Source organism: Podarcis filfolensis (genome assembly GCF_964270895.1).
Source record: "Podarcis filfolensis genome assembly, chromosome: 16".
NCBI classification, from domain to species: Eukaryota; Metazoa; Chordata; class Lepidosauria; order Squamata; family Lacertidae; genus Podarcis; species Podarcis filfolensis.
The window spans coordinates 29246977-29259912 of record NC_139620.1 but is presented as its reverse complement, the minus strand read 5'-3'; the positions used below and the strand labels follow the sequence as shown (position 1 = coordinate 29259912).

Below are 12936 nucleotides of genomic sequence, written 5' to 3'. Positions count from 1 at the left end.
CTTCCCAAGTGCAGCAGCGCACCAGGTCTCTCCCTTCCGGAAGGGGGACACTTCCGACGTTGCACAACGGTCCGGCCACCATTGAGGTCCTCCCAACACACGAGCCCTGGCACAAAGGTTCCGGGAGGGGGAAAACCGACTCGGTTTGGAGTTGTTTTCCGTTAATAAAAGAGCTTTATCTCTACAGGTTGTCTTCCATTCTTTTATTGGCTGTCCCAGACTGGGGGATTCAGGTTACTGTATATTAATCTAGGGAACAGTAGAAACCCCAGGCTCCAATTCTTTAGCTGTTGTTGTTGTTGTATATATGTATTTACTTTGAAGAATCATATCTAGGTACAGATTAATAAAAAACGTCTTCAGCAGTACAGATATTTGCCATTTTTTAAAAGGCGGTTGCAAAGGTTGGTGAGTGCAACAAGTAACAATGGAACGAAAAAGGCTGTTTGCCACTGACCCCCTCCAAAATAATAATTTTAAAATGTTAGCAAGCAGTGCACAGGGCATCCTCCATAATAACACTTCAGCAAAACTCAATTACAGTAGGAGACAAGATAAATAAGACCAGGAAAACTGCTTACATGGCAAGATATAAGAGGATAAGATCATCACAAGTAAGCACAATGTACGTGTTGGGAATGCATGAGTAACACAGATGTTAAGCATTCCTGATTTTTACATAGTATGAGGAAGGATGTTGTGGATTGTCTTCCTTATAATTAATATATAAAAAAAGCTCCAATTTGAAGTTAATTTGTCTTTCTTCGATGTACCATGTAAAACGCGTGATTTGGGGGTTAGTGACTAGTTTCTCTATAAATGCAATATGCCACACTTTGTGGTACCAGTTCTAAGCACAGTAACTGTCTGTTGGTGCAGTCCTGTCCATATCCACCCAGAAGTTAAAACCCCACTGACTTGGTGGGACTTACTCCTGTGCAGTCTAAATCAATTCCCTTTAAATACTTTTAAGAAAGGTCTGTAATCCTATTTTTAATAGGACAATTTCATGTAACGTAAACCGAAAAAATGCAATCTACAGTTTTCAATGGGATTAGCTGCCTGGAAAGTCTATACAAGGATTGTAGTCAGTTCATTATATGCTGTAGTTGACTTAGTAAATCTGCATTCATTTGCATATGAGGGGGAACAATATTTGTTGCACATGGGAAAGTAACAGTTCTAGAGCAGAGAGGAGGAACCAACGTGATTGGATTACGACTTTCATCAGGCACAGTCAGCATGCCCAATGGTCAGGGATGATTGGAGTTGGGCGTCCAGTAACAGCTGGAGGAAGTCACATAGCTGTGTTGGCCTGGAAGGGTAACATTTCTTGTTATATTCAATGCAACACTGTTGAAGTCACTTAATGGTATTCTTGTTCCGCTCAAGAATGTTTTGTGCTGGAATAACATTGTTGCACAAGAGAACGCATAAGGTCGCTGGTAACTTCGTTGCACAATAGATTGGGCAATCTCTTGCATGAGATTCCTCTGTTGCGCAACATTTTGAATCTCTTTGATAAGGAGATGGGCCAGGCTCAGACCAGCGTTTAACAATGTGTTCATAATGTATGATATCTGGAAGTATGCTGTACTGTACTGTGTATGAAAAGTGAGGCATACTTTTCCACTGTGCACTAGTATATGAGAGATTTGTTATAGCATAGCAGGTGCTATAAATTTAGACCAGAGATGCAAAAAATGTGAATCTAATACTGAAAGTTTTTTTATTTTATTTATGGTAGAAATGCACCAAGGCAAATAAATGTTGGATACCATAAGAGGTAATGGAAATAAAAATGCAAGTACAAAAAGAAAACCAATTTTATGTTATTATTAAAAAAACAACAACCCATACCTGAACATTTCTGAGAGTTAATGTTGTATATTGGGGTGGGGAACCTTTGGCCTGCAGGCCAATCTTGGCTGACTAGAGTGTCCAATTTGGCCTGTGATGCCATTTCTCCCAAATCGTTTCCACCTGCCAATCAACCAACATCATTTGTGTATATGACAATCTATATGAATGTTGGCATCAAGCTTTGTTATGCAAATATTAAATATTAAATTTTGACAATGGTTGAATGGAAATAAAAGTTGCAATGATATGTTGCAATGATAAAGTTTAAGGTGGTCAACAGAAACATATACAGAATTGGGAATCCTTTATTATATTTTTCCACACAGCAGCGTATTCTTCAGAAGGTGTTAGATACTTTATGAGATGTTGTAAAGTATATAAATAAAGTTTATGCAATTCTATGGATTATGAGTTGGGATATATGAGATTCAAATACTTTATTAGACAGTTTTTAGGATGATTAAAATAGAATTAATGCAGAGCTACCTGAACATTCTTGGTCTCAGTTGTGGTTAAGTTTAATTGAAATTAAAACAACTTACTTCTAAGTAAACATGCACAAAATTGTACAAGTCAATAATTAGTCAATCAAGCCCTTCATAAAATCATAGAATTATAGAGGAGAAAAAAATGATAAAAGGTTTATTTATTTATTATTTGCTTCCGGGGGGGTGTATCTGTGCTGCCTCCTTTCCCTGCCCTCTCAGCCTAAAGTCTCCATCCAGACTATGGGGAATAATACCGACTGGGATTGTTGTGAGGAAGTCAACAGTATGTATACAGCAGAGATCGAGAGCCTGTGGTGTACTTCAGTCACTCTTGGACTCCAACTTCCACCAGCCCCACCCAGCATAATCAACAGCCAGGGATGATGGAAGCTGTAGCCGTGCAACAACTGGAGGTCCACAACTGATATATGAAGGTATTTCAACACCTGCTATATCCAGGATGTTGCTGGGCTCCCATCTCTCAATGCTGAGGTTCCTGCAGCATTTAGAGGGCCGCAGGAAGGTCCTGAGGCAACTTCATACACCTGTGGCCTTCTAGATGTTGTTGGACACCCAATGCACTCGGTCCCAGATAGCAAGTCCAATAGTTGGAGATGATGAGAGAGTTGGGTGTGGGGTGTGTCCTCCTGCAGTATCTGGAGGACCACGGGTTTCCCAATATAGCAGGTCTTGAAGCAACTTCATACCCCAGGGGTGAGGATTTGTGCTGGACTCCCAGCTCCCACCATCTGGATTTGTGTCAGACTCCAACTCCTATCCTCCTGACCTACGGGTGTTGGCAACCCTGGCAACAATGGCAATATCCAAATGCACCATTTCAGAAACAATTGCTAGGGTGGGGCAGTTGGAGGGTATGTGTGTTATGTCATTGATTTTATTTTGCATCTGGTCCTGAAGTCACTTCAAAGCAATCCATTCCAATCTGTTGCAGCCTGACAGGATGACCCCTCTGGAATTTGACTGACACTCTCTCTCTCTCTCTCTCTCTCTCTCACACACACACACACGTGAGAAAAATTGCCAATCTGTCTGTGCTTGGCTACCCAGAACTCAACTACATGACCTTTCTTTCCTCCGCCTCCTCGTTTTATTTTGACAAAGTAATAATCATAAATAAATAAGAATAAAAATGTGCATCCCACCACCGAGACCATTCTATTGCAACTACCCAACCTCCCAAAATTTCAACACCTCTGGCAATGGTTTGACCCCTTTCCGTTTTAACAGTACAAATTCTACAAACACCCTCCATATCTCCTTGAAATCACTTCTGCATATCCCCCGTCTTACCTTAATGGCACATGTCAATTTATCATTAATAGTTATATCCCACACCTCTTTATGCCATTCTTCCATTTTATATTCTACTTGCCCCTTCCACTTCCTGGCTATAATAATTTGTGCAGCTGTCAAGAAATTTGTGAGCAGGTCCTTCATAGTCTGCGAACCTTCCCACCCCATGGTAAATTGATAATAATAATAATGCTACCTCTGGACTTTTCACACACCCTTCCAAACATGCGGAGAGGACCCACGACTTGGCAGAGAGAAAGAGAGAGAGAGAGAAATAGGAGACAGCCTTTTCCAATTGGAATAAAGGACAATCACAGCACAGGAGCAGTGCCGGATTTACGTATAAGCCAAACAAGCTATAGCTTAGGGCCCCACTCTCTTGGGGGCCCCAAAAAATGTAAAGAAAAAAACACCTGGATGTACATTTCCAAAATATAAAATAAAAACAAATAAAATAAAACCTACATACAGCAACAGTTTTTTGTGTTATGTAGGCACCTATGATATAAGTAATGGGCCCCGTCTGCTCCCTAAAATATCACTGGTTTGCTCATTTCTATATATAGGGTGCCTACATTCCGCTTGTGCAAATGGCTTTAGATACCTATTAGGTCCGTAAATTACCATATAGCATATATTCAACGCAAAAAACAGCGACAATTTGTTGTTGGCAAAGGACAGCTGGACATATAAAGGGCCCCATTACCTTCAGTAGCTTAGGGCCTCATCAAACCTAAATCCGCCCCTCCATGGTAAACTGATAATAATAATGCAACCTCTGGACCTTTCACACACCCTTCCAGACACGCGGAGAGGACCCACGACGAGAGAGAGAGAGAGAGAGAGAGAGAGAGAAATAGATAGATAGACAGATAGATAGATAGATAGATGATAGATAGATAGATGATAGATAGATAGATGATAGATAGATAGATAGATATAGGAGACAGCATTTTCCAATAGGAATAAAGGACAATTCTGTATCATACAGCACAGGAGGGACCCCCAGCAGCCCACCCCCCTCTCAGGAAAGGGGAGCCCAGGGAGCTAGTTGGCTGCAGCTGCTCTCTTCTTCCTCCCCTTCCCCACGCTGGATATCGCCCCGTCCCCACGAGCGAGCGAGCCCAGCCGCCCTTTCCCTCCCCGGCCCCCGGCCTCCTCCCTGGGCGTCGCCTCTTGTTTCCCGCCGGGCCGCTTAGGTCGTCGCCCTCCGCTGACTTCCGGCGTTGCCGGGGAGCCGCCGGGAGCGGGGGATGCTGCCGGGCGGAGGCAGAAGGGGCGGCTGGCGGGACGGGCGGCCGGGATGGAGCTCCCGTGAGGCGGCGGAGGAGGAGGCGGCCGGTGGTGGGAGCGGGGCGAGCGCAGGAGGAGGGTGGCAGCCCATGGCGGCGGGGCGCCGGCTGTGAGGCCAGCGGCGGCGGCGGCAGCGACTCCCCAGCCCTCGCCTGCCTTCCGCCGCCACCAGCACCCGCAGCTCCCTCGCCAGCCTCGCGGAGCCTGCCCCGACCTGCAGCCGCCCTCAACACGGAGGCCCAGGCACCCGAGCGGCGGGAGGAGGCGGAGGAGGAGGAGGAGGAAGAAGAGGAGGAGGAGGAGGAAAATGAAGCTCCTGAAGCCGACCTGGGTCAACCACAGCGGTGAGCCGGAGGGGGACGCGGGGCTTCTCGGGCAAGGTGTGCCAGAGCATGTGCAGAGAGCCGACCCACGCACCCCACCCCACGCCCAAGGCGCTGGGGAGGTGCTCCCGGATTCTGTGCATGTGCCCTGCCTCCCGGGCAGGCCCCGGAGAAGCAGGGGGAGGGCTGAGCATGTGCAGAGTTCCACACACACCTGTTCTCCTGCTAAAGGGGTAGGGTTGGCTCCAAGCATGTGCAGCTGGAGGGATCTCGGAGCATGTGCAGAGTTTCACACCCACCCACACCTGCTCTCCCCCTAAAGAATTAGGGTTGGCTCGGAGCATGTGCAGCTCAAGGGATCTCTGAGCATGTGCAGAGTTTTTCTCTCTCACAAACACACACACCTGTTCTCCTTTTAAAGAATTAGGGTTGGCTTGGAGCATGTGTAGCCTTCTACGGTAGGGCTCCAGAGAAGCTGAGAGATCTCTGAGCATGTGCAGAGTTTCACACCCACCCACACCTGTTCTCCCCCTAAAGGAGTTGGGTTGGGTTCCGGAGAAGTCAAGGGATATCTGGGCATGTGTGGAGTTTCACATACAAACACACCTCTTCTCCTCCTAAAGAATTAGGGTTGACCCAGAGCATGTGCAGAATCCTCAGTTGGGCTCCGGAGAAGCCGAGAGGTCTCTGGGCATGTGTAGAGTCACTCCTTTCTTCGTTGCTGAGGAAGCCCTGATGCAGTTGACGGGTGTTCCACAGCACACACCTAGGAACCTGCTTTGCATTGAATCAGGTTGTCAGTCTGTCTCCGAAGGGTCTCTGAGCATCTGCAGAGTGGTGGCCCCTTCTCTTTATTACTGAGGTGTCCATTGGGCATACCCCACGCACTTCGTGTGAAACAGATAGGGGTTTCCAGGGTGCAGTTCAGTAAACGTGACTTTCTCTGAGTAATATTTATTTTATTTCCTTGCATTTACATTCCATCTTACTTCCATCATGGAACCCAGGGTGGCTTAGCTTTAGAAAAGTAGTGGCCCTGCATGCCTTCTGGCTGTGCTCTGAGATCAGACCATACTTTGGGACACACAGGGCAATCTCTGAAAGTTTCTGAGCATATGCAGTGTTGGAAACTCATATATATGTATACATATAAAGGTAAAGGGACCCCTGACCATTAGGTCCAGTCGTGGCCGACTCTGGGGTTGCGGCGCTCATCTTGCTTTATTGACCGAGGGAGCCGGCGTACAGCTTCCGGGTCATGTGGCCAGCATGACTAAGCCGCTTCTGGCGAACCAGAGCAGCGCACAGAAACACCGTTTACCTTCCCGCCAGAGCGGTACCTATTTATCTACTTGCACTTTGAGGTGCTTTCAAACTGCTAGGTTGGCAGGAGCAGGGACCGAGCAACAGGAGCTCACCCCATCGCGGGGATTCGAACCGCCAACCTTCTGATCGGCAAGTCCTAGGCTCCGTGGTTTAACCCACAGCGCCACCCATATAAAATACAAAGCTAGGAGCCAAATGGCTCCTTAAACCAAGGTTACAGTTGCCAAAATGGGATGTCTAGTTGCCATTTTGGGGTAAGACGGCTCTAAAGAACTGCTGGCGCAAGTCTTTACTGCACTTGTGCAGCTTGGAAAGCAAAGCAACCCCATAGAGCTCTTTGCATTAAGCTAAGTAAGTTTTACAAGATGTCAACTGCAAGCCCTTAATCTGACAGTTTGCGAAAGGAGCAGAGCAAGGAAAGAGCTTTTCTGTGCTACTTTAAGTAGGTGTTAATAGCATACTGCTTTAGTATAATCATACCCCATGACAGCTGTGGGAAACTGGGCCTGTGGGGGTGGAGTGGGGTCATCATGTTGTTTGAGCCTTGAGGCCATTTCGATCAAGTCATACCTACCTGCCATACACCTGATCAGGTGTGTTGCAGGTAAAGATGTGGCTGAGCAGAAACAGGGTTTGCAGGCACTGCAAAGCACTGTGCCCTTGGCTTTATAAACCCTGATGATCAGCTGGCCGTTATGTATGTATGTATAGTCGTGACCGACTCTGGGGTTGCGGCGCTCATCTCACTTTAGTGGCCGAGGGAGCCGGCGTACAGCTGGTCATGTGGCCAGCAGGACTAAGCCGCTTCTGGCGAACCAGAGCAGCGCATGGAAACACCGTTTACCTTCCCGCCGGAGCGGTACCTATTTATCTACATGCACTTTGACGTGCTTTTGAACTGCTAGGTTGGCAGGAGCAGGGACCAAGCAACGGGAGCTCACCCTGTCGCGGGGATTCGAACCGCCAACCTTCTGATCGGCAAGCCCTAGGCTCTGTGGTTTAACCCACAGCACCACCCGCGTCCCTGTATGTATGTATATGTCGCTTATATTCCCAAATGGCTGTGTGACAGTGACCTGACTTGGTAAGCTCCAGCAATCAGCTGATCCTTGGCACTTGCAGAATGCTGTTCACAGTACTAAGTTCACAGGACCGGAGACCATCAGTTGATCCTTGACACTTTCCACTGTGATGTCTGGTGATTAACAGGTGGGGCAGCCCCATCTTCCTGTCAAATGTGGTCTGGGGCAAGCAGGGAGGTGATAAGGGAGATAATGATTTGGACTGTGGGTCACATACAGTTCTCTACCTTTGCTCTGATATGTAATGCCTGATTGTATGGTGACAGTGGGAATGTGTATCAGGCTAAAGAAAGGATCTACAGTTTTAAAAATGCTGTTGTTCCTCTTGGGGTGGAGTTTGACCAGAGAGGTTCCCAAGGCTCGTTGCTTTGTCATTCAGAGAGAATTAGATTATAGGATGTGAATAAATGGTTCCACTGGACCAGACAGGCTGATTGGGTTGCATAGCAAACCTCCTTACTGCATCAGACCAGGCCTAATTTAAATATTTACCCGATGCACAGAACACAAGAAAGCACATAGTCTGAGGATGCGGAGCTTAACTTTTTAAAAGCCCCTTACCAGGTGTGCATCACCCAGATTTCTGAGCTGCTGCTACATGCACATTGTGCAGTTCTTACAGCACAGTCTTGACCATGTCTACTCAGAAGTAAGTTCTGTTGAATTCATCAGGTCTTACTCCCAGGTAAGTGGGGTTAGGATTGCAGCATTAAACTTTGTTCTTTGCATACAGCATCAGTAAAAATAAGTGTTTTTTTCAGTGGGGGGGATGTGTTTTCTTGGATTAAATAACATCTAAAGTGGGTCACCATTGCTCTGTCCATTTATTCAGCATGGGAGACAAGTGCATCAGAGAGCTGAGCTTTAATCTGGAAGGACAGGAAATTGGAAGTCTGTGTGTTTGAGGAGAGAGGGGCGAAGTAATCCACCCCACCTACCACATGCTGCAGAAGTTCAGCTGGATACCGTATCATTTACCTTGTCTCAGAAATATCCCCTTACCTGATGGTCTGCAGAGACAGGCTGGTGCGACTTCTTTTGGTGTGGTTTAGTGTTAGGATAGCTTGCTGTTGTTTAGGGGTGCTTTAGAGCCGTGCTAGGGACGTGGGTGGCGCTGTGGGTTAAACCACAGAGCCTAGGGCTTGCTGATCGGAAGGTCGGCGGTTCGAATCCCCACGACGGGGTTGTTCGGTCCCAGCTCCTGCCCACCTAGCAGTTCGAAAGCACTTAAAAGTGCAAGTAGATAAATAGGTACCGCTCCGGCGGGAAGGTAAACGGTGTTTCTGTGCGCTGCTCTGGTTCGCCAGAAGCGGCTTAGTCCTGCTGGCCACATGACCCGGAAGCTGTACGCCGGTTCCCTCAGCCAATAAAGCGAGATGAGCGCCACAACCCCAGAGTCAGTCACAACTCGACCTAATGGTCAGGGGTCCCTTTACCTAGAGCCCTGCTAGAGCAGGTTGGAAGGAATTCCCAGGGCGCATACGTCCTCAATTTATTCTGGATGGGTACATAATTCTTTCCCTGCCTGTTCTACTATTTAACACTGAGCAGCATTCATTGTCTTACCCTTTTCAAATCACTCTTTGTCAATAGCCTAGAATAGTTGGTCTATGAAGCAAGCTTACTTAACCGGAAGCCCCATGCTTTGTGGAAGTTTCATGCTCTAACGTTGCATCTCTGTGTGATTTCATATATAATGCTGCAGTTGAGAGCTCCTTTAGAAATTTGTTGTAAAGGCTGATCCGGTCCCACTCTGAAACACACATACACAGCAATGAAAAGGTTGGGTTATGTGGCAAAGACCTCCCTGCAAGAATGCAGGGGTTGGCATCCCTCGGCTAGGACTTTCATGCCCTGCTGGCCTCTGGGAAGCTCACATCTATGATCTATTCAGACACTGTAGGAAGCAGAACGCCAGATTAGACCTTTAGTCTGATCCAGCAGGGCTGCCCTTTTTGAGTTAAGCCTGCTTTAGAGGTCTGTTGCTTGTGGATTTCGAAAAAAGACTCCGGCAAAGTCGCTGATATTGAAGATCACTATTAACCATGCTAAGAATTCCGACTGAAAATGCTCAGAGGCATTGGTTTATGCCGTGGTCCTCTTCGGTGTCTGAGTAATATCTTGTGTTGGGCCTTCAAAAAGTGGCAAGTTTTCATGGTTCACAAAGTGCAAAAAAAGGTACCAGTTCCGAAGAGGATAGGTGAACAGAGATATTTTAGCAAGTGAAAGGAAAATGCTTAAGTTTTTAACGTATCAGATGCAGTCTGTGTTCTTGATATCGTCTATCCCTGGGGAAGCGGGGAGAGGATGCCTTAAAGAAAATTAGTGTGACTTTTGATGAGAATGCTTTCAAAGTGTCAAGGTGTACTTATTTACTACACTTACCGTATTTTTCGCTCTATAGGATGCACCCGACCATAAGATGCACCTGGTTTTAGAGGGGGAGAACAAGGAAAAAAATTCTCTCCTTCTCTGCACAGCACCCCTTAAGCGAAGCGGCAGGAGAAACGGAGCCCCTTCCATTTCTCCTCCTCGCTGAAGGGGCGCTGCGCAGAGAGGGAAAGCTGTGCAGTGCCTCTCCAGCAAAGCGAAGCCAGGAGAGCAAGAGGGATTGGTGCGCACTGACCCCTCTTGCTCTCCAGGCTTCAGCGAAAGCAACGCGAAGCCTCCGGAGCGCAGCGTTGCTTTCGCTGAAGCCATGGAGCCTGCATTCGCTCCATAAGACGCACACACATTCCCCCTTAATTTTTGGAGGGGGAAAAGTGTGTCTTATAGAGCGAAAAATACAGTATCTATCTGCTTTCTTCTGTCATGGAACTGGATAGGGTTTGCCAGGCATTGCCCAAACCTAGACAGTGCCCTCAGTCCAGTGTAAGAAATTAGCCAGGCTCGTTTGTTATTGGCACGGGTCGAATTGTGACCATGTGGAGATCTCTAGATGCCAGGCTGGCAACTGACATCTCCATCTGGCTGGCCCCTGTAGCAGGTAAGCAGAAGAGCTCATTTATTGCATTTATATCCTGCCCTTTTTCTCCAAGGAGTCCATGGTTCGCAGACCTCCCCACCATCTCACTTAATCCCTACAGTGACCTTGTGAGGTAGGTTGAGAAGGTTTGACTTGGCCAAGGTCACCCAGTTAGCTTCATGACTGAGTGGGGATTTGAACCCTGATCTCTCAGGTCCTACACTGGCTTCCTAGAGTACTCCTCTTTGGGTCAGCTATATAAATTAAGTAGGTAAACAAATATGGGGAAAGCAGAATGCCAGTTGTAGAAGGATCTGAAATAATTTTACTTGAAGTGAGAATTGGTTTTATTCTGGATTGTTTTATTTTATATTTTAATGCGTTGTAAACCACTTTGAGGGTTTCCCCCAAATATTATTTAAAATACAAAGTGGTATAGAAATGAAATGAAAAATCATAATAATACCTCTCATTATTATTATTTTTTAAAAAGGCGCCTAGACATTCCAATGTGGCAAGTGCAACCTAGGTTTAAGGTGCCATTTGGCGATTAGCTTATATTTCTGAGTTTTTAACACTCTTTATGTTCCTCTTGTGGTGACTGTATAGGCTTGGCAGGTACAATTTGTTAGCTAGGCCAAAAGCTATACCTACTGAAATTTTGTTTTCTGCACCAGTGTCAAAGGTAGAAAGAGTTCCTTCCACCTTCTGTTGCTTCTGTGCTTTTTCTTCCTCATTTATTTCCTCTTTTAAAAACAAAACAAAAACCTAAATATACAAACAGAAAGAGATTGTCGTAGAACCGCTGTTGTGGCTAGGGCTGGGTTATGGTATATCAGTATACCATCCAAAATGGGTTTGAAGTCCAAATTGTGATATTGGTTTCATAGTTTTTGACCTGGCCAATATATTGCAAATCATGGGGTGTTGGTGTGTGCTATGCAAAAATTGCAATGTGGGAAAAAGCATGAAGCCAGCCAATGCCTTTACATAGCTCCATCCTTATTTCTGACATTGTGATATATCAGTATATTGCGATGCTTTGTTGTTGTTGTTTAGTTGTGTCCGACTCTTCGTGACCCCATGGACCAGAGCACGCCAGGCACTCCTGTCTTCCACTGCCTCCCGCAGTTTGGTCAAACTCATGCTGGTAGCTTCGAGAATACTATCCTTGTGCCCTCCATCTTTCCCAACATCAGGATCTTTTCCAGGGAGTCTTCTCTTCTCATGAGGTGGCCAAAGTATTGGAGTCTCAGCTTCAGGATCTGTCCTTCCAGTGAGCACTCAGGGCTGATTTCCTAAAGAATGGATAGGTTTGATCTTCTTGCAGTCCATGGGACTCTCAAGAGTCTCCTCCAGCACCATAATTCAAAAGCATCTATTCTTTGGCGATCAGCCTTCTTGATGGTCCAGTTCTCACTTCCATACATCACTACTGGGAAAACCATAGCTTTAACTATACGGACCTTTGTTGGCAAGGTGATGTCTCTGCTTTTTAAGATGCTGCCTAGGTTTATCATTGTTTTCTCCCAAGAAGCAGGCGTCTCTTAATTTCGTGGCTTGTATCACCATCTGTAGTGATCATGGAGCCCAAGAAAGTAAAATCTCTCACTGCCTCCATTTCTTCCCCTTCTATTTGCCAGGATGCTTAACTGGTGATATATCACGAAGCTGAAAACCAGATATCGCCCAGCCTTAGTTGTGACCTACCTTAGATCAGATCTTGTCTTCCATGAATGCTAGTGCACACTTCCAAACGCTAATAGCAGAAGGCTTAGTTGGAGCCTGGTTATGACCCCTTCAAAGGTGGAAAACCCCGTAACTGTGAAAATAATGAGACAGAAAGCAACCTGGGCCATACAATTTTGGAATGTGTACCTTAGGGCAGTTGATATTGACTTCAGGGGGAAACGAAAGAGTAAACGCTAGTTCCTGCAGCATAATGTACTGTTGTGGTTGGTGCTTGTGTGCGACGTGCCTTTGGGCTGGAACGCTGTAGCTTGGATAGTTGCGGAAGAAAATTTTGTCCCAAACTACACAAGCATTCCAAACCAAGGCAAGCTGTCATTAGGGAAATTACTATAACTAGGCAACTTGTTCATAAGAATGCTGATTGTAGGGTATTTGGCTAGCAAAGATGGTTGTAAAGTGATGCCCGTAGAAAATAACGGCATTGATCTGTCCCCATCCAGCCATCATAGCTCTGAACTGCTGTAGTAAGAAAGGAAAGAATCGGAAACCCTCTAAATTAAGTAGTATTAAGAGGCATATCGGGACGCGGG

The 12936-nt window shown here is 46.3% G+C and overlaps 1 protein-coding gene across 1 annotated transcript in view; it reads left to right on the top strand.

Moving 5' to 3' along the window:
* The first annotated feature begins 4970 nt into the window (after positions 1-4970).
* Positions 4971-12936, top strand: part of HIRA (histone cell cycle regulator) — a 61857-nt gene continuing 53891 nt past the window's right edge. The window contains exon 1 of the mRNA XM_083589867.1: positions 4971-5302. Within this exon, the coding sequence (XP_083445993.1) occupies positions 5266-5302 (37 nt within the window). The 5' untranslated portion in view covers positions 4971-5265. The remainder of the gene's footprint in view (positions 5303-12936) is intronic.